This window comes from Saimiri boliviensis, chromosome 3 (genome assembly GCF_048565385.1).
Source record: "Saimiri boliviensis isolate mSaiBol1 chromosome 3, mSaiBol1.pri, whole genome shotgun sequence".
In the NCBI taxonomy this organism is placed as follows: domain Eukaryota; kingdom Metazoa; phylum Chordata; class Mammalia; order Primates; family Cebidae; genus Saimiri; species Saimiri boliviensis.
Genome location: NC_133451.1, coordinates 101,124,688 through 101,151,892, shown reverse-complemented (window position 1 = coordinate 101,151,892; position 27,205 = coordinate 101,124,688). Strand labels below are relative to the sequence as shown.

General features: G+C 38.4%; 1 protein-coding gene across 1 annotated transcript in view; it reads left to right on the top strand.

Annotated features, from left to right (window-relative positions):
• COL25A1 (collagen type XXV alpha 1 chain) overlaps positions 1-27,205 on the top strand; it is a 523,121-nt gene that overhangs the window by 444,898 nt on the left and 51,018 nt on the right. The window contains exons 19-25 of the mRNA XM_074396556.1: positions 9,551-9,613; positions 15,324-15,392; positions 16,807-16,851; positions 18,392-18,436; positions 19,704-19,781; positions 26,502-26,525; positions 27,133-27,177. Of these exons, the coding sequence (XP_074252657.1) occupies positions 9,551-9,613; positions 15,324-15,392; positions 16,807-16,851; positions 18,392-18,436; positions 19,704-19,781; positions 26,502-26,525; positions 27,133-27,177 (369 nt within the window). The remainder of the gene's footprint in view (positions 1-9,550; positions 9,614-15,323; positions 15,393-16,806; positions 16,852-18,391; positions 18,437-19,703; positions 19,782-26,501; positions 26,526-27,132; positions 27,178-27,205) is intronic.

The window sequence follows — 27,205 nt, the reverse complement described above, 5'->3', positions numbered from 1 at the left end:
GAATAGGACCCACTTTCCTGTAGCTAAATCGTGTGTAATTTACATCAATTCTATGTGTACATATAGCCAATTGATGGATGCAAGAGGAAAGGAGAAAGAGAGGTTTAATACTGATACCCTCATCAACAATGGAACTTTTTGTTTGATGCAAAACAGGATCCTGTTTCAAATATAGTGCACATTAGGTACTGTGGCTGATAGTCGCTGAACTTAATAAGATTGAAGTTATGGACCACTTGGATTCCATTCAATCTTAAATGGAAAGATCAATGTGAGACGGTGAGGACGTCCACAGCTGGTCATATGAAGACACACCTCTGATTTCAGCTGTAGTTATTCTCCACAGACTTGCTTCTGCGTCTTTATGTGCCCTGGCTGTTTAAAGCTTTTGTTCAAATTAGCAGCCTGCGTCAGATTTTCAGCTTGCAGCTGCTCCCAGCAGTTTACTGTCAGGCCTGCATTGTCCTTTATCCTGAATTAATAGCATTTCTTCTTTCCTAACTGAACCCCAGGTTAGTTGCCAAAACCACAGCTATTCTATTATTCATCTTTTCTATCAGGTCAATACAGGGAAATGTGCTGTAGTCTTAGTTCTGAGACCTGGTTTGTTTTTAACTCATTGATGGTGAGCTAGTTAATTAATGTTAAGAATAACCAAAGGATAAAACTCATGAAATAATTCAGGAAGAAATCAGATGCAATATTCAGGACAAGACCAGAAAATTAGACCAAATTTGTCTTCATTTTAGAATTTGAAGCTGCACGAGTCCCATGCTATAATAACACCAGTAGGGCTGCGATAACCATATTGCAGACAACCCATTCAGTCACTGGTTAGCATGTGGCTTGAGGAGCAGAATAGGATGCCAGCTATTAGGTTTTAGCAATGGAAATTTTGGATTGTCTTAAGGTTCTGATAAATAGTGTTATATATATTTTATCCCCAGGTTTTGATTAAATCATCGTTCTGTGCTTATTTTAAGGGTTAGATAATACATTGTTTAGATTTTTCTGTTTGTCCCAAGAGTAGATCTAGCTGGAGATTTCCAGGACACATGAAAACAAAATGAAACAGCAGGAAACAACAAAGAGAACAGATTAAATCTGGATTTAATTTTTATGGTAATGGGGAAGGGAGCAGAACATACTAAAATGCCTGTTTCTCTCCATTGTTTCTCTTCCCTCTTGTCTTTCGTTTTCTCCTTCTCTCCCCCCTGCATTCCTCCGCTACTCCTTCTCCTTCTCTTTCTCTTCCTTCTTTTTACTGTTCTCTCTCTCTTTAGTCAGGCACTAACTTTGCAAGCAGCGATGGGCTCAGATCTGTCTCTCAGTTGCCTTCGCCCATTTGCTTCCACACACACTCTATCCTCAGCACCAGTGTGAGGAATCCCAATTGACTTGGTCATCTGGCATTCTCAGTGATAACAAAAGTAAAAATCTACCATGCTATCTAACCTGGGATACTGAGTGAATAGATGGATGGCGAATGTGGAATATCTATTAAATGAGAGAAGAAGTAGATATGTAATACCTGAGGGAAAAAAGCAGATTTAACTCTGAAATAATTTGTGCTCTACTCAACTAAACTTATGCTATTCATTGTGTCCTGATATATGCGACAAGCCAGAAGTTGTCTTTACCCCATTTTTTTTTTAGACATTTTTGTTCTTTTCTTTAAATCGCACTAACAGATCATTGACTTTAAAGAGAAATACTTTCAGAAAATGTCCTACTGTATTTTTATTTTTATTTTATTGAGATGGAGTCTCACACTGTCACCAGGCTGGAGTGCAGTGGCCCGATCTCAGCTCACTGCAACTTCCTCTGCCTTCTGGGTTCAAGTGATTCTGCTGCCTCAGCCTCCCAAATAGCTGGGACTACAAGCACACGCCACCATGCCTGGCTAATTTTTTTTTTGTATTTTTAGTAGAGACAGGGTTTTACCATATTGCCCAGGATGGTCTCGATCTCTTGACCTTGTGATCCACCCACCTTGGCTTCCCAAAGTGCTGGGATTACAGGTGTGAGCCACTGCACCCGGCCAACTTTATTGTTTTCTTCAATGGTATAGCTATCTTGCTTGCAGTCTGCCTGTTTAAATCCACATTTCCCTGATAATGGGAGCAGTACATGCCCTTTTCAAAGGCTCTCTGCTTTATGCTCTCATGTTATATCTAAAATGTCTCATTTTGAAATTATGATTTGGATTTAATTTAGGTAATTGCCCAGTAAAAAAAGAAAAATGAAAAACTCTCTGGATTTTTTTTCCTTCATGAAAAGTAATGTAGGAACTTAATTATACTATAGTTCCAGTTTCCTCCCTCACTTTGTCTACTCAGACAAATACCCTAATCAACAATGTGGATAATTTTCAATTTAGTACTCTCCTATTCTCCATTGATAAGGGAGATTAAATATGTAAAAGAGCTGTGACAATCATTATACATTCCAATATAAACATTTATTTCTTCTGTTTGTTGCCCTGAAAACCTAGATAAGCTCATTTTTGTCAAGTCTGATTGACTCCAAAGATGATTTCTCAAAAGTCCCTTGCCGGCCGGGCGCGGTGGCTCAAGCCTGTAATCCCAGCACTTTGGGAGGCCGAGGCGGGTGGATCACAAGGTCGAGAGATCGAGACCAACCTGGTCAACATGGTGAAACCCCGTCTCTACTAAAAATACAAAAAATCAGCTGGGCGTGGTGGCGCGTGCCTGTAATCCCAGCTACTCAGGAGGCTGAGGCAGGAGAATTGCCTGAACCCAGGAGGCGGAGGTTGCGGTGAGCCGAGATCGCGCCATTGCACTCCAGCCTGGTAACAAGAGCGAAACTCTGTCTCAAAAAAAAAAAAAAAAAAAAAAAAAAAAAGTCCCTTGCCTTTGAATCTTACTTCAGCTACTTCCTCTTGCCTTCCTCCCCGACCTGGTTTCTTTCCTCTATCCCAGTTAACAAAAATTGTGACTAATTGGGACTCCAATACAGTAGTCATTTGCTTATTTATAGTATTTCTATATTTCTATAAACTTGTTGTCACTGCCTTTCACCTAGACATTTTAGGAGATTCTAGAACCTTTAATCCATATATCAATTCTTTTCAAAAGGATGGGTTTTTTTTTTTTTTTTTAAGATTACATTTATTTAGGGAAATTAATGGGTAGGAACATTTTCTTCTTTCCTTCTTTGAATGAAGAAAACTCATTTTTAGTAAATTTGTCACTTCTCTGTCTTACGCAGTTCTGATATGTTTTAAATCTCTTTTGGTTTTGCAATCCCAACTGCTCTGGCAGATAGATATTGTCTCACAAACTAATGATATATTCACCTGAGAATATTTAGGGTTACTTCCTGAAAGAAGTTGAAGTCGTATTGAGTATAACCCTAGGCAGGTTAAAAGGTGACAAGAAACCACCTTTATTAGGTTGCAGAGATGTTGTAATACTACTACTACTATTACTACTGCTACTGCTACTACCAGACAGCTAATGTGTGTAAGCCTGTAAGATAAGGGAAACAGCCGGGCGCGGTGGCTCAAGCCTGTAATCCCAGCACTTTGGGAGGCCAGGGCGGGTGGATCACGAGGTCAAGAGATTGAGACCATCCTGGTCAACACGGTGAAACCCCATCTCTACTAAAAATACAAAAAATTAGCTGGGCATGGTGGCGTGTGCCTGTAATCCCAGCTACTCAGGAGGCTGAGGCAGGAGAATTGCCTGAACCCAGGAGGCGGAGGTTGCGGTGAGCCGAGATCGCGCCATTGCACTCCAGCCTGGGTAACAAGAGCGAAACTCCGGCTCAAAAAAAAAAAAAAAAAAAAAAATAAGGGAAACAATAATAACAAGCATTTATTGCAAACTGGCTTAGTTCTAGGAAGAGGCTAATTGTTTTGCTTGCATTTTTGTGTGGTGAGTCGTAACTAAGCCACACTTTAACAAAGCCAGAACCTTCTATAATTTGGTACCTCAAGACTTGAGCTTGAAAAGTCAGCCTTTAATAAAACTCTACATTTTTGTTCCAGCAGTTCTTGAACTTTTTGGTCTCAGAATCCCTTTACATTCTTAAAAATTAGAATTGAAAGAGCTTTTGTTTATGTAGAATATATCTTTTATTATTTCTGCATTAGAAGTTAAAGCTGGCTGGAGGCAGTGGCTCACACCTGTAATCCCAGTGCTTTGGGAGGCAAAGGCAGGAGGATTGCCTGAGGCCAGGAGTTTTGAGACCAGCCTGGGCAACATAGCAAGACCTAGTCTCTACAAAAAATTTGAAAAGTAGCCAGGTGTGATAGTACACAACTATATAGTTCAAGCTACTCAGGAGGCTGAGGTGGGAGGATCCCTTGAGCCCAGGGGGTCAAGCCTGCAGTGAGCCATCATCATACCACTGGGCTTCAGCCTTCAGCCTGGGCACAGAGTGAGACCCTGTCTCAAAAATAAAAACAAAAGTAAAAAAAGAAGTTAAAACTGAGAAATTTCCAAAAATCCATTACATGTTAATCAAATAGCATGTTTTATGAAATATAACTGCTTTTTAAGACAAGATTTTTAAAAAGAGCAGGAAAAATGACATTGTGAGATATGTGATTGTGTATGTGTGTGTGTGTGTACACACACACACACACACACATATATATATATAGTGAGATACAGTATATGTATATAGCAAATCTCTTTAATGCCTGACTTAATAGGAGGCAATTAGATTCTCTTATCTGCTTCTACATTCAATTTGTTGTTTTGGTTGAAGTATATTAATAAAAACCGGCCTCATGCAGGTATGTAACTGGACAGGGGAATGTTAGCCTATTCAGATCATTGTTGATGTTTTTCTTTGCTACTATCCTGAACCCCACAAGTGGTAATTTCCTAAAGGTTAGGTGCAATGTGGAATCTAGAACCGTATGATAAACTTTTCTTTTTGTTTGTTGTTTACTTGAGACAGAGTCTCACTCTGTTGCCTGGGCTGGAGTGCAGTGGTGCAATCTTAGCTCACTGTAACTGCTGCCTCCCAGGTTCAAGTGATTCTCCTGCCTCAGCCTCCCAAGTAGCTAGCATTAAAGGTGCACACCACCACACTTGACTAGTTTTGTACTTTTAGTAGACATGGGGTTTTACTATGTTGGCCAGGTTGGTCTCAAACTCCTGACCTCAGGTGATTTGCCTGCCTTGGCCTCCCAAAGTGCTGGGGTTACAGACATGAGCCACCACACCTGGCCTATTGAACTTTTCATACTTCGTGTACTCATGAAGAAATAAAAGCAAAAAGGCAAATAATGTCTTTGTGTTATTGTAAAAATAGTTTGACCTTAAATATTCCCTGAAAAGGTCCAGAAATCTCCAGAGGTCCCCAGAGCACACTTTGAGCACCTCTGGTACAAAGTCCGGGGAGTAAGAAATAGCCCAACTAGCTGAAGACCATGAGTCAGCATATCCATGCCTTAATTATCTCAACAATTGTTTCTGAAGCCTGAGAGAGAGAAAAGAGACCAATAATTAACTCCTCCCCATTCTGCTAAGATATAGAGAGAATGGAGATAATATTTCTAAAGTGATTCAGACCTCTGGAAGTAAATAGACAAAAACTGTGATCCTAAAATTAAATAGTGGTTTTTCTCCTTGAATGAATCGAAATAAGCGTGCCAGAATGTATAGATATGGTAGACACTTAAAGTGGCGTGATCAGGTGTAATTTCTCATACTCAAAGCCTTTAAAATTAGCCAATGTATTAATTGTGCTAAAATCATTTAGATTGTCAAATGCAGTGCTAACTTTGTATCTAGAAATAAACTTTTTCCCCTGATTTTTCTATTTAAAAGAACTATTGATGCTTTCAACCAGCACATTAAAAAAAAGAACTTTCTATACACTTACTAAAGGAAATAATATATCTTCTTCTTAAAAAACACTTTTGCCTGGCATCTGAGATCGCAAAGCCTTATCTATTTGCTTGTGAACTACGTACCTGCATGCTTCATCTTTTTATAAACTAAACACTAACCTACATAAGAAATATGTTTTTGCAACATTTATTCTTTGTTTTTCTCTTTTATTAGTGTGCTTTAATGGCACATCTATGTGTTTTTCTAAAGAGTGAGATGATGTTATTTTCACTTGAATATATGCAAGAGTTCTTGTCTCCCTGTAAACTTTCAACTTATTAACTTGCATTACATTTCCCTGACAGTAAGTTGTTACCAAAATACACGTTGACTTTAACACAGCATTTCCCTTGGGATGGAGAGGAAATATTTATTTGTATATATCATTTTGTTAGGGGAAATATTTTACATGTAAACAAATGTATTCCTTGTAAGGTTTTTGTTTAAGTTAAACTCTTTTACTAGAAGTAGAATAATCACCATTGATTTCTCTGAATATAGTTCAGATTTTCATTTTAGACCATTAAGAGATCCACCTAAAATTATGTTTTCAGATTCTGATTTCTAATAGGTGTAAGAGTATGGGGCAGGTAGACCAGGGAGTTACAGAAAATGCGCAGGCAGTAAACCTAAAGCATTAGTTCCCCACTCCTGCCTTTTTTTCCTTCGATCAGTCTCATGAGCACCAGAGCTAGAGATAAATCTATTTGAGTTACATATCAAAATATGTCTGATGGTGGTGATATCCTTTTGTTCGCTATCCAATACCCAAGGTTTTTTATAGCATATTTTAAAGATTGACTTGTGTGAAAAATATTTGATGACATTTTAGCATAAATTTTTGTTTTGTTTCTTTGGTCATGCTCTGTCAACCATGTTGGAGTGCAGTGGCAGGATCTCAGCTCACTGCAGCCTCAACCTCCCAGGCTTCAACAATCCTCCTGCCTTAGTCTCCTAAGTTGCACCATCACACCTGACAAATTTTTCATATTTTTTGTAGAGCTGGAGTCTCCCTGTGTTGCCCAGGCTGGTCTCGACCTCTTGGACTCAAGTGATCCACCCACCTCAGCCTCCCAAAGTACTGGGATTATAGGTTTGAATCACTGTGCCCAGCCCGACATTTTATCATGTCTTATAAAACATTTTCTCTATACATTCCTGCTCAGTTCCAAGTATTAGGAAACAAAGGTTGAAATATTCTGCCTTAGAAAGAAATCAAATATATTTAAAAAATAAAATGACTGCTCCAGAAATAATCCAAGAGGAGAAAAAACAGGAACTGAGAACAAGGTCATTATGGTTTTTGCATTAAAATTTTCTTATAGATTTTGGGTAGTCAAACTCTTATATTTGACCTCAAATAGTTTAAAAAGAAAATAAAACTTTATGGATAGTCAATGTGAACACTGATCTCGAGTATTTTCCAACACCAAATATGTGGTGTATTTTCCAACACCAATTCTCTACCTCTCTGGTTCTCTGACACCAATTGGGTGTCCTACAATTCAATCCTATTCTGGCACTAACTCCCCTGGTTGGTATCAGACTCCACAGATTTAAGGGCTCAGCCTTTTTTTTTTTTTTTTTTTTTTTAAAGAGACAGGGTTTCACCATGTTAGTCAGGCAGGTCTTGAACTCCCAATCTCCGATGATCCACCCGCCTCAGCGTCCCAAATTACTGGGATTACAGGCGTGAGCCACCGGACCCAGCAGGGCTTGGTTTTATAAGACTGACCTCGTTTGGGTCACTAGCCACAGATATTGAGCCCCCAGGTTACCTGTACTTCTGTCTAACTAAGCTACAGATTCAGTGGTTTGCATACCCTCTCTGACTCAGGAATGATATTTGCTACAGCAACTCACAGAAGTCATTGAGATTGTCAAATGCATTGCTCATTTTGTATCTAGAAATAAACTTTTCCCGTGAATTTTCAGGAAGATGCTATATAATATTACAGTTAATAAAAATGAACAGCCAGATGAAGAAGTACAGAGGGCGAGGTCCATAAGAGGACAGAGCACAAGATTGCCTGTCTCTGCGGAGTTGATACATTCCACCCTCCCAGCACATGGATGTGCTCAGTGACTCAGAAGCTCACCAGTCCCTGTTGGTTAGGGGCTTTGATGGAAGTTCCATTATGTAGGCATAATTGATTAAATCATTGGCCATTGGTGGCTAGACTCATCTCCAGACACTGTCCCTTCCCCAGAGGCTGGGAGGTAGGGCAGAAAGTTCCCACACTTTTATACCGTTGCACCCTCTGACAAGCAGTTCCTATCCTGAAGCTGTCTAGGGCACCCATAAGAGTCACCTCAGTGACATAGACTCAGGTATGGTTGAAAGGAACTGGTTTGAATAACAAAAGATGCTTCTTCTCATTCTTATCACTCAGAAAATTCCATTTTAGGAGGTTGGTGCCAGGAATTGGAGACTAAGACCAAATGTGTTTTTATTTTACTGCTGAGTTTCCTCTAGGTAGTGGAGACAAGGTTTTTTGGAGGTATGGCCAGGAGAGAGAGTTTTCTTTTCATGCCGAACATTCCTGAAACTCTTCCCTAACAACATTCATTGCATCAGTTATCTATTGCTGCCTACCATATTACCCGTAAAACTTAGTGGCATAAAACAGCAAACATCAGCCGGACGCGGTGTCTCTTGCCCGTAATCCCAGCACTTTGGGAGGCCAAGGTGGGTGATCACCTGAGGTCAGAAGTTCAAGAGCAGCCTGGCCAACATGGTGAAACCCCATGTCTACTAAAAATACAAAAATTAGCCAAGCATAGTGGTGGGCACCTGTTATCCCAGCTACTCAGGAGGCTGAGGCAGGAGAATGGCTTGAAGCCAGGAGTTGGAGGTTGTGGTGAGCTGAGATTGCACCACTGCACTCCAGCCTGAGCAACAGAGTGAGACTCTGTCTCAACAACAAAAAGCAAAACAAAACGACAATAACCAAAAAAACAAACATTAATTATCTTATTGTTTCTGAGGGACAGGAATTCAAGCACAGCATAACTAGGTGCTTCGGGCTCAGTCTCCCATGAGATGGCTGAAGCCGTCAGCCAGGCCTGTGGTCTCATGTGAGGACTCCATAAGGGTGAGGCACTTGCTCCCAAGCTCACACGTGTGGTTGCTGGCAGACCTCAGTCCTCACAACATGTGATCCAAGTTAGAACAAGAAAGGGCCCCCAACATGGAAGCCACAGGCTTTTCACAGCTTAGGTTCAGAAGTGATACACCATCACTTCTGCCATCTGTTCATTAGATGTGAGTCAGTAAATCCAGTCTACACTCAAAGGGAGAGGATTACACAAGGGAATGAACAACAGCGGGTAAGGTTATCAAGGCCCATTTTAGAGGCTACCTACCACATTCACCCAAACATAATGCGGCTTGTTTTGGTAAGCGGTAAGAAACACTGGACAACAGATTAGAAAGGAAATCGGAAGGACATTTATCTGATTACTTAGTCACATTTACTTTTTAAAGCTTCTCCAAAGTTTTGCTCAAAGTGTCTTCACTGAACAAAACCAGTTTTGATTAATTTTATAGTCAGTGGCTAGATCTCAGCAAGAAAGCTATATACAATCAAGGAAGTGAAATCTCAATAGAAGACAGTGAATTTAGCTTTATTTATTTATTATCAAATCATTAACAATCTCATATGCCCATGTTTTTAAAGGGAGAACCAGGTTTCATTGGTCCTCAAGGAGAACCAGGCTTACCAGGTTTACCGGGAACTAAAGTAAGTGGCTGGCCGGCCTGCCTCCCTCCCTGCCTCCTTCCTTCCTTCCTTCCCTCCCCCATTCTTTCCCTCCCTCTCTCCTTCCCTCCCTTCCTTCCTTTCTCCCTCCCTTCCTTTCTCTTTCTTTCTTTCTTTTTCCTTCTTTCTTTCTCTCTCTCCCCTCCCTTCCTTCCTTCATTCCTTTCTTTGTTCTTTCTCTTATCTCTCTTTCTCTTTTCTTCCCTCCCTCCCTCCCTCCCTCCCTTCCTTCCTTCCTTCCTTCTTTCTGATTTTTTTGTCATATATATTTAGTCCACTATATTGAAAGAAATGTGGGGTAACTCCATAATTTAGGTGACCATATATTTTTGCCCAATAGGAATGAAAGCAGCTTAACTCACTCATTATTAACACTTCTAATGGAACCACCATGTTCAATATTGAGTAGTGAAAAGTGACTTCTAGAAAGCCTCAGGCAAGACAACAGGATGGTACAATACATTACTTGTTCCTCTTGTCCTCCAAATTGCTCCTAAACTAATAGGTTACTGTTAGCCTCCTGGCCATAAGGAAAGGTAGAAGAATTCTGAGGAGTGGAGATAGAACTTATTAACTCCTGCTCCTCGTCACCAATTTCAGGATATACTTGTAAATCAAAGGTTATGCTGCCCATTACTCCCTGGATTTCAAAGGCAAGAACTGATGTCATATAGATTCCTAAGTGCCTCATCCCAAAAGGATCTACCCTGAATAACGTCTGTGAAAATACTCTATAATGAAAACCATCTCATTATCTTCTACTTGGCAGCCCTAGAGAGGGCTCTAAAAGCAAACTCTGTATGCTGCCATATTAAAAAAATATGCTGCTATGAATATAGTCAGACTCAGAGTTCTCTTTTCATCTACCCTGAAAGACATAAAAGTGCAGCTCTGATGGTGGAACTTTACTCATGACAGACTCATGAATCAAAGAAGGGGCAAAATTACATCAAACTACATTCTTTTATTTTTAAACCATAGTGGTCTTTGCCTTAATGTGTATTGCATTCAACAGAAATAAGTCAGGGATGATTTCCAAGAGTTGCAGAAATATGTTCATGGTCTGTTCTGACAGAAGCGTCCTCATTTCTGCTGGTCAAGTGAAAAAAACTCTAAGCCTAGTAAAAGGAAACTATGTATGTCCTGGGGGGACTGAAATGCCATCGGATTATGCAAAATTGTTTTTCTTAAGAAATTTCTTCACATAGTGAGCTGTCAGGCTTATTAACGAAATATGAGGAATGCCTGTTTTAGCCTGAGCAGATTCACACAAGAAATGTCTTTCTGGAATAAAAAGAGAGAGTGAGAGCAAGAAAATAATGAGCATTCCCTGTTAATTTGAGAACTGTTGTATTTATTCAAGTTTGCAGCCTCAGAGCCAGGGGAGGCAAAAAGGCAGCCTCGCAGATGGGCACGATACACAAAGAAGGGAGATCTGGTCAGTGAAGGAGAGAGCCAGGAGTGAACTGGATCTAAAACGTGTGTGGCATTTTGTTTGCGGTACAAGAGAAAATAGAAAAAACACAAGCAAGAGAGAACAGAGTTCATTCCTAAATATCTTTTCTTTAGTTACCTGATTTCAAACTATTCTGCAGTTTCAGAAAAAGATCCAGATGTAGAGCCATAAAATCAACATTAATTACTGTTGTGAAGAACCTAGCATGATTTTATAGACCAGATACTCTCATAACAGATACTATCCTGAACCCCAAACACAAGTAAAGAGTGTACTGTACCTATTTTGTATTTCCACAGAAGGGATATGGATAGGAAATTCATTTTACTAACATTATTTTGAGGTTGTCCGCTGAATTACCTATCTTAACTCAGGCGTTAAAACAGCAGCATGCACGTGCACACATATACACACATCAGTATTATTTGAACATCTAATTTGTGTTGAATCTACATATTTTAAGTATAAATGTCATGGTTGGTTCAGTATCATAATGGGAAAGTCATGATTATTTTAAAAGTCTCTTTCAGCTCAACACAACTCTTCCACTAGTGTAGACAGTCTGGATTTGTACCACTAAATTCGGATTTATAAAGTAACAAATGGACTATGTTTCTTATTCCCAACACAGTGACAAGAACTCATAATGAAGAAAGATATGTAATGGCATTAAAAAATGCTGCATCTTTTGTACCTACATTAGTACTTGAGGGGGACCTGTATCAGTCTAAGGAAATGGGGGTGCTGGGCATGGTATTTCATGCCTGTAATCCCAGCCCTTTGGGAGGCTGAGACAGGCGAATTGCTTGAGCCCAGAAGTTTGAGACCAGCCTGGGAAACATAGCAATACTCCATCTCTACCAAAAATACAAACATTAGCTGGGCATGGTGGCACATGCCTGTAGTCCCAGCTATTTAGGAGGCTGAGGTGGAAGGATCACCTGAGCTTGGGAGGCAAAGGTTGCAGTGAACAGAGATCACACCACTGCACTCCAGCCTGAGTGACAGAGTAAGACCCTATCTCGCCAGATATAGTATGCACCAAAAGTAAAGTAAATTTTTTTAAAAAAGACCCTAACTCAATAAAAAAAAAAAGAAGAAAAGAAATGGGGCTATAATCAGATATTTTAGAATACTTTCACTAATACTGTTTATTCATTAATTCGCCAATTTTTTTTTTTTTTTTTTGAGACGGAGTTTCGCTCTTGTTACCCAGGCTGGAGTGCAATGGCATGATCTCGGCTCACCGCAACCTCTGCCTCCTGGGTTCAGGCAATTCTCCTGCCTCAGCCTCACAAGTAGCTGGGATTACAGTCACGCGCCACCATGCCCAGCTAACTTTTTGTATTTTTAGTAGAGATGGGGTTTCACCATGTTGACCAGGTTGGTCTCGATCTCTCGACCTTGTGATCCACCCGCCTCGGCCTCCCAAAGTGCTGGGATTACAGGCTTGAGCCACCGTGCCCAGCTACACCAATGTTTTTACCAAGTATTTTTCTGTATTTGAGCATGGGAAGTAAATGCAACAGCAACAGTGTCTATTTTCCTGAAGCTTGCATTCCAGTGTGAATGAGGAAGAGATGGAAGGAGGGAAAGAAGTAAACAAATAATATAATTTCAGAGAGTGGCAGGGAACTAATTAGGGACATTGTAACAAAAAGTGATTCTAGCTGGGTGTGGTGTGCACACCTGTCATCCTTCCTACTCAGGAGGCTGAGGCTGGAGGACTACTTGAGCCCAGGAGTTTGACGCTATGGTGTGCTATGACAGTGCCTGTGAATAGCCACTGTACTCCATCCTGGGCAACATGGCAAGATCCCCTCTCTAAAAATATATAAATGTTAAAAGTAAAGACGTATAGACTTCGCTCCTGTGCAAACTACAGACAAATGATTTTTAAGGGTTTTTATTTTTCATAGTGGACTGCTTCATAATTATTCTGTAATTCTTAAATTATTGAAAGAAACACCAAATAACTTAGTTTTTTAATAACTTTCATATGCCAATAGAAGCTTCTTAGTCTCACTCAACAGGGTGATGGGAAGGAGGATGAAAAAAAGCAAAAAGCAGAAAGCCCTTCTGTTTCTGGGCCATTGTGTCTATCTCCTGTATCTAGAGAAGTCCCTCATCTTTCTCCCAACCTCTTTATTTTCACAACCTCTTAAGTTGCTGTTGAGAAACCTACTGAGTCTTTCTTAACTCTTGCCTCCTGCCTTTCTTAACCCTTGGCTAACCTATCCCACCTCCCCTACAAAACCACAAAGGCTTCCTCAAGTGGGCATGATACAGATAAAGATCTTGAAATGTAAAGCCCTGCATGACCCACCACAGATTCATTTCTATTTTCTTATCCTTTCCCAAATGAAGTGGCTCCAGTGAGGAGAGCACCTCTTTTATCCATAAATATGCCATCAACAGTCTGAATTCTAAATGTTTGACTCTTGAAATTCTACCCCTTATGCAAGAAGCCAGACACTCTTTACTCTGTGTTTAGGGAGTATAAAAAGGTACCATCTTCCTGGAGGGCAATTTCACAAGTTTTAAAAAAATATTCATACTTTTTGACCTAGCAATTTTCCAGCTAGGAATTTATCCTGAGAGAATGATCAAAGATGTGCAAAAGATTTACATTTTAAAACATTTATGCACAAGTTGAAGATCAAGTACAATCAGTTTTACCCACTTTAAAAGCTTTGTGACTTTGAGCAAGTTACTTCACCTCTCCAAACTTTGGCTTCCTCATCTGTAGACTATGGATAATAAGACTTTTCTCTTTTGTCCTGAGGATTAAATAGGATCATGCGTATAAAGAGTTTTGTGCCATTCCTGCACTCATCCATGCTACAGTCATCAACAGCAATAATTATAAAACAGACCCTACTCATGCTTTAGGACATGACTCAAGTCTCATCTCCAGGGATCCAGCCCACAGTAGAAACCAGTGGGGATTCCCCTTCTGTCACATATGGCTTTACATGACTCCTTAATCCTTAACCATTTGGGTTTTGGGGTTCCTGTCTGCCTAACTATATCACTAGCTCCTTGAGGACAGTAGCCGTATTTATACTTCACAAAGAGGTGAACATATTAAAAAACTGTAAAACCCGTGTGACTAGCACCATTCTGAACACTTTTACATTCTAACTTATGAGATGAGTACTATAACTTTATCCATTTTACAGAGGAAACTGAGGTGTACGGAACCTAACTAACTTGCCTTAGAACACAGAATTGGTAAATGGCAGAGCCAGGAGTAAAACCTAAGATGCTGGATTACAGAGCCCGGAACTTAACCACTTTGCCATGCTTCTTGCCAATAGTGCTTAAAAAGTGGCTGCAGAATGAAAATGGATATCCCTTCCTATCTTGACGTATAATAATGGTCCTTATCAATTCCCTTTAAAGGTCTTTCTGTTTACCAACATAGCTATTTGACAGGCATTTACCAAACTATTTCCTTATCCATAAAATGGGGATGATAATACAAACCTTGAATAATTGCATATTAGTCAAGGTTCTCCAGAGAGACAGAGCCGATAGGATATTTATATAGGGAAATAGCTAGATGAGAGGGAATTTATTAGGGGAATTGGCTTACGCAATTATGGAGGCTGAGAGTCCCACAACAGGCTATCTGCAAGCTGGAGGAGATCCTGAGTTGATGGTAGCATGACTCAGTCCAAGTCTGAACACCTCATGTCCAGGGAGGCAGACAGTGTAACTTTTAGTCTGGGGCTGAAGGCGTGAGACCCTGGGGGCCACTGGTGCAAGTCCCAAAATCCAAAGGCCAGAGAACCTGGTGTTCTGATGTCCAAAGACAGGAGGTGAAGGGCTCTCAGCTCCAGAAGAGTTTGCCTTTCCTATTCCATCTGGGCCCCCAGCAGATTTGATGGCGCCCCCTCACATTGAAAGCAGATCTTCCTTACCGAGTCAACAGAGTCAACTGCCAGTGTTCTCCACTAACACTTTCACAGACACACCCAGAAGCAATGCTTTATTATCCTTCTGGGTGTCCCTTAATTCAGTCAACTTGACACCTAAAATTAACCCCATCATGAATTGTTTTTATTATAAAATGAGATGATAATTCATGGTAAGAGGTTAATACAGTGCTTGGTACAGGGTAAATCAGTGAAAACATTCTGCTTTCTTGTTTCATTCAACTCACTTGTTAATCTACAGGGACCAGCCTGTGTGGGGGGAATGGCCATTGACGTGTTTTGCAATTTGTGACAGGGTGAACGGGGAGAAGCAGGGCCTCCTGGAAGAGGTGAGCGAGGGGAACCTGGAGCCCCCGGACCAAAGGTCAGTGATTCTTACACTCGAAAATAACCATTCTCTTGTGTGATTTGATTTAGAACACAAAAAGCTAAAACAACCAGGCACATGGGCTCACACCTGTAATCCCAGCACTTTGGGAAGCCAAGGCAGGTGGATCACCTTAGATCAGGAGTTTGAGACCAGCCTGACCAACATGGAGAAACCACATCTCTACTAAAAACACAAAATTAGCCAGGCATGGTGGCACATGCCTGTAATCCTAGCTACTCAGGAGGCTAAGGCAGGAGAATTGTGAACCTGGGAAGCAGAGGTTGCAGTGAGCCAAGATCATGCCATTGTACTTCAGCCTGGGCAACAAGAATGAAACTGTCTCAAAAAAAAAAAAAAAAGGGACTGGCACATTAGAGTAACAACATGGAAGCCAGTATGGCTGGAAAATTGAGTGAGGGCCAGAGGGTTAGTAATGAGGTCACAGCGATAAGCAGGCCTGACTATCCACTGCCCTGTAAGCCATGGTAGTCTTGGGATTGTCTTCCAAGCAAAGAGAAACCATGGAGAGCAAGTTGAACCTGAGTCCAATTCTAGCTTAGCCACTTTGCAGCTATGTGACCAAAGCAAATTACTAGCTCCTCTTAGATGCTAAAATCCGAACGTATAGAAGGGTACTTAATAAATAATAGTCATTTACATTAATCAGTAATTATGAGTATTGTTAATGCTATAATATATAAAGTTAATAAAAATTTTTATATTCAAACATGAACAGCTCAAATCACAAATAGTTTGTTAAAATGCACACCAATTGGTTCTTTTCAAAAGAGCTTTTACAATTCATCTCACCCTGTTTACCCTGTTTGTTCAGTGAGCAAATTGATAGCCTATCCAAATGTAGAAGTGCTGTTATATTCACACATTATCACTCAATGTGTATTAAAACTTAGGAAAAAAAAATCTCTGTTGATAAGTGCTGTATTAGTTTCTATGGCGATTTGATAGAGTGTAACACCTTGAAAATATTAGAGGTAAGGATTTATTTGACTGCTCAGTGTTACTCATTTAAACTTCCTGCAAACTAACGTGGTCACACTTTATTTTAATAGCCCATCCTGAAGACACAGGAAATGATTTACTCTCTGATGAAAAGGAAATTGATGCAGGCAAACACTGTTGAGACTATTGAGAATTATTCACAGAACTCTTCTCATCCACTGATGGGAGGGCAGCCCTCAGAATAATAATGGAATGAACTGATGAGATAGTGGTGATACTTATGTTTAGTATTATAATAAACAACATTCTGTGGAGCCATATATTGAGGCAGTTAAAATAAAGTGTTTCCATTTTTCTTCATTATTCTGAGTCACTGCTAATTTCTTTTTTTCTGTTCTTATCTCCTCTATCATTTTATATTTTTCACCCTCTTATTCTCGTATAATAGGGGAAACAAGGTGAATCAGGAACTAGAGGCCCAAAGGGGTCAAAGGTCAGTAACCAGATAACCATTTAAATATAACATGAGGCCTTCAAGATCTGTGCTTTTTGCATTTGCCACAGAGGCGTGTTTTTCATGTTTTTAAATAAACTCTTTCATACAGTGGGACTGCAATAATTATTGCAAAAGGGATTGCAGTATCTCTGTGATGATATTTCAAAACAATGGGTTTGTTTCATCTTGCTTGTTTTTGCATAGTCTTCTGCTTCAGAAAATTCTTTAAGAGAAGTTGTATTTCCTATTTCATAGAAATAGCTTCTTAGAAAAAAATTAAGAACTTTCCTTAAATTATGTATTGTATAATCTTATTATTTCCCAGCTATCTTTGTGATAAATGCTCAAATTATGCTCTGCTTTTTAGTTGACTCCCTTTGTTGCATTAAAATTTTACTGCCAATTGAAATTCTCTTCTATATCATACTCTTTATACTATGTGCAATAACATATATACTGTCAGCAGAATCATGTTATTTAAAATGCTATTAGCTATTATCATGGAAAAAATGTGTGCAAAATGAAGAAAACAGAGAGCAAAGATTTTTAATGCTTCATTCATAGCAAATTTATTATGATCAATGTTATTAGCATAATGTGGATGGGAAAAATTATAATCCTTTTTCCTGCTTATCTTCATTCATCCTTACCCGGTTTATAGGAATCTGTAGAAAGATGTATAAAAATGCTTTGAAGTTTATACCAAAAAAGGACCCTATAAACTTAAGGTGGTTTTAAAGAACCTTTAAATCTATACAGGTTCAAATCTCTCCTCCAAAGTTTCAGTTTACATTTCTAAGAATTCTGTGGGCTTAGAGAATTCCTGCTGTCTCTACAGTTGAGGTAATGCCACCGTCAATGAAACTTCAGATAAATTTCGTATTGCACTGGAAAAAAAAAGAGAGAGAGCTGAGTTTGCCCTGCCCTTGACCTTCAGCCCTGCCAACCTGTTCCAGCTGGCTGCTGTCCACTTCGGCACAGTCTGAAAGTTAAAATGCCTATACCTACAGACGAACTTTCCCCTAGATCCCCAGCATCAGAGGGATGACTAGCCTGTGACCTTCCTTTCCTTATTCTCCCTAGAATGAGCTGTCTACTCTTTTCCTGTCCCAATTATCTATACTTTCTTCTCAGAGGACAGACAACACAATTGCTGGCTCTTTTTCCCTTTGCCCTAAATCTCTTCATGTAAAAGGAAGAATGTGGCTCAATCTGCAAGGTAGAAGCTTACTTTGGGTGCTATAGAAACCATTGTTTTGCTTTTGCAGATCCTACCTCGTGGGACAGTTACCATATATATTGTTATTTCAAGATACCGTATTGCCTGAAAAGGGAGTCTTTTTTAAAAAAGGAATTTTAATTCTTTTCAAGCTGCATCTTTAAAAAGCATTTGCCATTTTGGTGGTGGCTGCTATTGTTTTTCACTTCAGAAATTCATATTAAAGATGCTGCTGTATGGTATAAATACATTCTCAGATGAGAGATTTCTAGACTTCCCCACTTCTAATCAAGTTTTTTCTCTTTCCAACGGGAAAAGGGGGATCGTGGAGACAAAGGGGACACTGGAGCTCAGGGACCAAGGGTGAGTGTTCTTCTCGTCCATCTAAACTTTTGCTCCCTACAAGCCCAGATTTGAATTTGTGCCTGCCTGTCTATTCTTATGACATCTGTATTAATCATATTAAATAATAGTATTAAAGGTAGATTACTGTCATTATGCCTGAAACACCCCTACCTCCTTTATTTTTCTCACTAGGATCAGTGAGTGTAGGGATTCCAAAACATAAAATAAGCTTATTTTAATAGGTCTGAAGAACTCTCCCTGTCTCCTTTCCCTCTGTTAAATGAGCCCATACCCATCTAGCTAATGGAATTTTCCACTTTTCGATTAACTCAATTATAAAGAAAGCAATAACACTTATATTCACAGCCTTTTTTTTTTTTAAAAAAAGGGAATTAGGACATGACTAATGGAAATTAAGTAGCAGATCTAATAAGTAGGGTAGCAGTCTTAAAAATATACATGTATTATATTGTTTGTTCCCTATTTGGTTTACATTTTGTGGCATTCATTCCTGATGGGAAAGCCAAGCATTTTTCTACAGAACAATGTTCTATCTTTTTAAAGAATGAGGGCTGGGCATAGTGGCTCAGACCTATAATCCTAGTAGTTTGGAAGGCTGAGGCGAGTGGATCACCTGAGATCAGGAGTTCGAGACCAGTCTGGCCAACATGGTGAAACCCCATCTCTACTAAAGATATAAAAATGAGCTGGGCATAGTGGTGCGTGCCTGTAATCCCAGCTACTGGGGAGGCTGAGGCAGGAGAATTGCTTGAATCCAGCAGGCGGAGGCTGCAGTGAGTTGAGATTGTGCCACTGTACTCTAGCCTGGGTGACAGAGTGAGACTCTGCCTCAAAAAAAAAAAAAAAAAAAAAAAAAAAAAAAAAAAAGAATGAGGAAGCAATGTATGAGGTATAGATGAGAAACAAAAGGTTAGAGGATGCTTTAATAAATATGAATAAAGCCAATAAAATTTTACAGGTCATGTCAGATTAGCCTATATTGTGATTTTCAGAAAATAGTTTCAAAAATTAAATTGTGTATATTTTAAAAATCAGATTTCTTATCTTGACCCTACCACAGACAGGATGTAAGAAATGGTTTGTCTCCTTTGAAATAAGGATAAATTTTGAATATAATTATTTATATATTAAAAAGTACAGTTGGGCCTTAGTGGGGAAATGATGGTCGGAGAGAGCTGTGAGTTGATATTTCTGTTTCTGCGACAGTCCACCCTATGTGCTAAGCTAACACCCATGATGTTCCCCTGGCTGGTTTTTGTCACAGGGTCCACCTGGTCAAAAAGGAGATCAAGGAGCCACTGAGATCATAGACTACAACGGCAACCTCCATGAAGCCTTACAGGCAAGTGGCTGCTCCCTGCCCTAACACACTGAGAAGGATGCTGAAGACATCCATGTAATGTGTGCAGATATGAGTTTCCATACCCTCTAACCTCAGAGGAGTCCCCTGCTCAAGGCACCCCTTCTTTCTGTTCTCAAGAACCCATCTCCTTCTTTCTGCCCCAGTTTATCTTCTGAATTTTATAGCATTTTTCAATCCCTTCTTTCCTTTCCCTTCCACCATCAAATATAGTTAAGCCTTATGAGGGATAAACCTTGCGTGTGTGGCCAAAGTTTGCCTCCTTGCTTGCAGAGGGAGCTCGGCAAGGCAATCAAGATCTCTGTGCCTCTGGGGCTGGAGCTGACTGCATTCCAATCTCAGCTCTCTTGCTTACTAAATGTGTGACCTAGGGCAAGTTATTTCACTTCTCTGTGCCTCAGTTTTCCCATCTACAGAATGAAAGTGGAAGTAGTATCTGCGTCATAGGATTGTTGAGAAGAGCAAATGGCACAATATATACTATACTCTTAGAGCAGTGCCTGGCATATAGTAAGCCCTCTGTAAGTATTTCTTATTATTGTTACCATATAATTCTTTTCTTCTCATTAAGTAAGCAATAGACTATCTGGCTTGTCTCTATCACCTTTGCTTCCTATTAATTCTTTTCATGTGTAGACTCCTACATTCTAGCCTGTACCATCATTCTGTTGCAACTTCTCTTACAGAGGTCAATGATAACCTATATGTCAACTCCACTAGACCCATCGCCCTTGACTTTTTTGTGATATTTATATCAAACCACTTTCCTTTTGAAACTTTTTTCGGGTCTCTCTGACCTTCTACTTTCATTTCATTTTTTTTTTTTAATTTTTCTTCTTTGGCATATCACCTTTATTTTTGTGTTTCTGGTTTCTCTGTCCATTCCCTAGGTTTTGGTATCCTCAAGTCTCTGATCTTTTCTTGGTACAGTCACTCCCTCTGGGTTCTTCCACATTGTGGCTCTCAATTCTTTCATCTCCAGATATAATCTGTATATACCCCCAGATGTCCAAGAATATTCCCATTATGGATGTATCAATGCCCTATCAACTTCCATCAATTCACACAATTATACTGGTTACCTTTCCTACCTAATGAGTCCCTTTTTCAAGTAACTAGTTTCTGTTAGTGATACTGTGAATCTGAATTTTGGGGGATAGAAACTTTAGGGCCATTTTTAAGCTATTCTTAGTCCTTCACTTATTCTTTCTCACCAGGGGGCTGCTATTTTCTTTTTCAAAGTATCTCTTGAGATTGCCTGTTCTTTCCATTCCCGACTGAGTCCGCATCGTGTTTACTTCATGCCTAATACAGCAGCAGCTCCCTGACCAATGACTCTTTCCCTAGTGCCTCCTTGTCCTTCTCGTTCATCTTGTGTGTCACTCCAAGATTAATTTTTATAAATGATCATGGCTCCGATAGCTCTGATTTGCTCAGAAACTGTAATGACCCCCTGTTGCTTACTCTATCAATCCCAAGCTTCTCCATCTTAAGCCTCTCTAGTCATGCCCTTCCTGTGTAGGACTCTTCATTTCTCCACGGCACAGTTTCTCCTGGCATAATCATTTTTATCGTATCCATACAAATCTCCTTCTTTTTGCCTGGGTTCATCCCCTTCTTCTTTCCTTTCTTTCCCATGTAAATTCTACACAACAATTCACTGCTGCTGCCCAGGTGAGTTCTTCCTCTTACTCTTTTTAAACATTAGTAGAGAAGGTCCAGTGGTTTACCATTTAAAATCAAACTCCATAGTTGATTTTTAGTCTTAGCTCTTACCAAATTGTAAGCTTGGTGACAGGAAAACATTTTATGCTTATATTGTCTAGGTACATAAATACTAAGTAAACAGTTACCAGTTGAATAAGTATACTTAATTCATATTTACAAGCCATTTCTTTGCTTGTAAGCCAGATTCATTGTTTGAAATATTTCTCTGCCACTTTGTACCTGTCTGAATTATTTTTCCATCTTTATGATTTTACTAACACAATCTAATTATGACAGATCTCTACTTCTATAGGTTCTTTGCTACAACTATCATTTTTAACTAGCAAAGTACTAAGTCATTTTTTAAAAATCTATCTTCAGCTCAGTCTATTTTTTGGCCTTTTCATTATTTTTCTTCTGGTAAAATGCAAAGAGAAGCATGTTTACTGCTTGGAGAAATGTTGCTTGGACAGTATCTGTAGTCAAGAGCTTAAATTAGTGTTCCTCTGTGTAACTGGATTAGATACAAGCAGTAGCTTCTGGGTTATGGTCAAGTTCTAGAACTAGTTTTCTAAATTGTTCCCTTTTCCCCACAAGTTGATAACTATGTAAGGAAGAAAATGGAGACAGAGACAGAGAACACAAAGTTTTGGTGTGCCTACTATGTTTTCAAAGTTCTTACAAAATATAGGAAGTTTTTAAAAACTTTATTTATTAGCAATGTTGTAAATTGCCCTTCAGCTACTTCCAATGGCCCCATAATTCCTGCTACCACCTTTAAGAGGTAGCTACTTTCTTATTATCCAAGAACTGCTCCAATATAATTGGCATTTTCTGCAACACTGTGATTAAGTTCTCAAAACGTGCTTTACATGAGCTGGGTCTGGCATGAGGCGAGCTACCCTTAGTCTAAAATGCAAATCTCTATTTCCATCTCTCCTCTATTAGCTGAGTCATTTTTGGGGAAATCACTTAATTTGTCTATGGTATAGATACATTGATCTTATCTGCAAAATGAGGATGTTATTGGAATATTTTTTTTCTTTGAGTCCATGAAACCTCATACTATTTTTAGGGTGATTTTTCAGAGCTTCTGAATACCTTTTACTGATATGCCTAAAAGCACTGTACTTTTTAAAAACATATGACACCTATATCTTGATATGAAAAGATATTTTTTTTCTCATCTTTAGTTCTGTATGACTACAAAGCAGTCAATATCCATCTTAGTCAACTAGTTCATGCTTATGTCTCAACTTAAAGGTTTATTTTTCTCAAGGGGTTGGTTGTTATTCAACTAAATGCCATGCTTATAAATAGCTTATAGTTATTTTTTGTTTTACATCAGAACTACTGGTTTTCCTAACATAGTGCTCTAGTGAATTGAGTTCCGAATAAAATTAGTTACATTAGATTGAGAAGAGATGGTAGACATTTATTCTTCTACTTCTCTAACCAGTGATGGATATTTACAGTTTTGCAGGTTTTATGTCATTATTACTCCTTTTAAAACAATCTACCAAAAATATTCTAGGATGATCAGAAAAATAGAAGCATATTACAGTTATAATCATACCACATTAGAAATATAAATTTATATTGTTGCCTCTATTGAACATTGTTATTTACATAAACACTGCCATAAGCTATTTATTTTTATTTAAGATGGTTAAGTTTCCACAAATTAGTAGTAAAACCTCTGTTTCCTATTTGACTCTTTAAAAAAATTCTCGTTACCATCTAAACCAAACCTGTTCTCTAGTATGAATCATGGGTGAGTTTAAGCTTTCATCATTATTGGAAATGAGAGAAAATAACCTTTAATTCTAAAGAGACTGAGATAAACATTTCAGGGAATAAATCACAAAGCAGGCTGCTGGGATTACCCAATTTGCAGTTTCTATAGTTCATGCCTCCCATTTCACATCATGTCTCACCAGAGAATGGCATGTCTTTTTCCATCACTACCAAAAATTCTGATTTTCAAATCATTACTTGAGTTCAAGAGAGAATCCTGCTGAGTTTATAAAGCTTTAACTTGGATTTGCCACATATTAGAAATGCACAGCGAGCCAACATCGTTAGGACTTCTCTGTGTGTCTGCATACTGGTGCTTCCAGATGGTGGTCAAGACTATGTATTTGTGAAGTTTGCTCAGCTTGTCATTTGTTTTCCTATTAGCTGGATTGAACACTATACAATTTTTAAAGTTTTACAAGTATACTTATTTAACAAAATCATTTAAACTCCATCTGTTAGGTCAGTTACCGTTAATAATATTCTTTTATTTTGCGGCTCATTATTAAACATGTTGTTATCCTTAATTAAAAAAAAATAAAACTAGCATTATGTTCAGGTGAAAAATGAATTCATATATGGCACATGTTGGAAAATCTCAGAAACCTCAAATCTGAAGCTCTCTTTCCTTTTTAGGGCTTTATGATCCTGTTTTCTAGTTAAAAAGTAACACGTAATTGGAAGACAATGATAAAGATATTATTTTTACTCTGTAAATTTCTAATAGCCTTGTTTAAATGACTTATCTACACTATAGGAACAAAAAAAAAAAAGTAGCTTTCTCGTAACTAGAAATCCAATTCTTGTTCTAGGTGAATCTCTGAAGAATAAAGTAAATAGTATTATATTCCACAGATATGGTGGTGTAAAATTCTGGGACCTTATTATTTTCGTATATCCTTGCCCCCAGTTTGCGGACATTTTTCCTTTTACAACAATAAAAAAAAAAAAAAAAAAAAAAAAAAAAACAGTTACAACAGCTCAAATCAGAGATTGGAATGGAGTAGTGGAAAACAGAAGGATGGTGTTCAACTGATATCCACAAGTTTGAATGTAATTGAATAATATTTCTCTATGTCTAGATTCCGTAAAAAAAAAAATGTTCTCCCCTCTGTGATTTCATAAAGTGATTATCAACCCCATAGAACTTTCAGCACAGAACCTAGACCAGAAAATGTTAATTCAAAAATATGATTTATGGATTAGGAATTATGTTTCAGAGATTCAGACTTTAAGACAGTGTGCTTTGTTACTGAAATGAGATTAATTATTTGAGTATTTACCCAGTAATGGGATTGGTAGGTCAAATGATATTTCTACTTCTAGATGCTTAAGGAATCAAAGGAATCACCACACTGTCTTCCACAATGGTTGAACTAATTTACACTCCCACCAACACTGTAAAAGCATTCCTATTTCTCCACATCCTCTCCAGCATCTGTTGCTTCTTGACTTTTTAATGATCACCATTCTATCTGGTGTGAGATGGTATCTCATTGTGGTTTTGATTTGTATTTCTCTAATGACCAGCGATGATGAACTTTTTTTCATGTTTGCTGGCTGCATAAATCTCTTCTTTTGAAAAGTGTTCATATCTTTCACCCACTTTTTAATGGGTTTTTTTTTTCTTGTAAATTTATTTAAATCCCTTGTAGATTTTGGATATTAGCCCTTTGTCAGATGGATAGATTGCATAAATTTTCTCCCATTCTGTAGGTTGCTTGTTGACTCTAATGATAGTTTCTTTTGCTGTACAGAAGCTCTTTAGTTTAATTAGATCCTATTTGCCACTTTTGACTTTTGTTGCAATTACTTTTGGTGTTTTAGTCATGAAGTCTTTGCCCATGCAAAGACTATGTCCTGAATGGTATTACCTAGGCTTTCTTCTAGGGTTTTTATGGTTTTAGATCTTGCATTTTAAGTCTTTAATCCATTTTGAGTTAATTTTTGTATAAGGTGTAAGAAAGGGGTCCAATTTTAGTTTTCTGCATTTGACTGGCCAGTTTTCCCAACACCATTTATTAAATAGGGAATCCTTTCTCTATTGCTTGTTTTGTCAGGTTTATCAAAGACCAGATGGTTGTAGATGTGTGGTGGTATTTCTCAGGCCTCTGTTCTGTTCCATTGGTCTTTAAAACTGTTTTGGTACCAGTCTACTACAAAGACACATGCACACATATTTTATTGCAGCACTATTCACAATAGCAAAGACTTGGAACCAACCCAAATGCCCATCAATGATAGACTGGGTAAAGAAAATATGACACATATAAACCATGGAATACTATGCAGCCACAAAAAAGAATGAGTTCATATCCTTTGCAGGGACATGGATGAAGCTGGAAACCATCATTCTCAGCAAACTAACACAGGGAACGGAACACCAAACATGGCATCTCAGTCATAAGTGAGAGTTGAACAATGAGCACATATGGGCACAGGGAGGGGAACATCATGCACTGGGGCATGTCGGGGGTAGGGGAGAATGGTAGGGATAGCATTAGGAGAAATACCTAATGTAGTTATTAGGTTGATGGGTGAGTAAACCACCATGGCACATGTATACCTATATAACAAATCTGCCATTCTGCACTTGTATCCCAGAATTTAAGTATAATAAATAAATAAAAAGAAAAAAAAACTCATTTGTTTTTCTGATTAAATTCACAAAAAATATTGGAATGCAAAAAAAAAGAAATTAGATTAATTCTATGTCAACTAATATCTTTAGTCATGGCACACACACACATACAAAGTTAATTTTAATGCAACAAATGAGCTGCGGATTAAAAGAGAAAAAATATGCAGTTGTGTCTTTCAGTTTTCTCTAATGAAGTGCTATCTAGAATAGAGCTTTCATCAATAGCAAAATTTCTCAGTTCACAATTATACTGACAAACCCATAGCATCTACAACTTTACTGCATTATTTTTTCAATCAGGTGAATTAAAACTTTGACATTTCTTTTTCTTCAGCCATAGACTTTCAAAATAGGATTCTAGATATAATTTTTTAAACATCTCTACAACTATACTGTATTGAAGATAGGATAATATATCCTCAGTATCTTGTCAGATACTTATAAGATAACAGACTAGCCAAAACATATTCAAAAAGTTGATTATTTCACAAATAAGTTACTTTACTGTGGCACACAAAATAGATAACTCTGTCTTTATCAATACATTTTCCCAACAGAGGATTACCACCTTAACTGTCACGGTAACTCCTATTGCATGCTTTCTGTGGTGTGTGGTTTTGTATTTGGTATTGATGCATGCCAGCCAAAATGGTACTAATGTAGCCATTGTTTTCATCTGATACTTAATTTCATGTTTTCTTTTATTAATAACCTTTTACATTTGCTCCAGTTGAACCATTTTGTCTGCTTAGTGAAAAAGTCAAGAAAAAAGTGACTGTTGATTTTCTTAAAAATCTCTGGCCTTACCTGAACAATAATTTGGGAAATCACAGCCTTTGGGGTCGGGGGGTAAGGAGTGTATATAGAAACGAAGCTAATATTTATTGGCTAATTCATCCCAAGACGATGAATGTGGAGCATGGTAGCAATTTTACATTGCCTTACCAAATCTATCCAAAAGCACCTTCCATATTATTTTGACCTAAAGTATGTTAATATTTTAGTATATAAATAGGTGTTTTTTTCTAATTATTTAACCAGTGAAATTTTTCCTCATTGCAAATTTATGATTGGGGTTATCCGATTACCATAGAAATAAGGGAGGTGTATAGTGTGCCTATTACTTAAGGCATGAATTTTAATACATATAATTACCACTTTTAAAAACTGTGCTTTTTCTTGATTTAGGGTCCCCCTGGACCTCCTGGACCTCAAGGACTGCAAGGGCCAAAGGTTATTCTTTATTTACTTGTTTCCATTT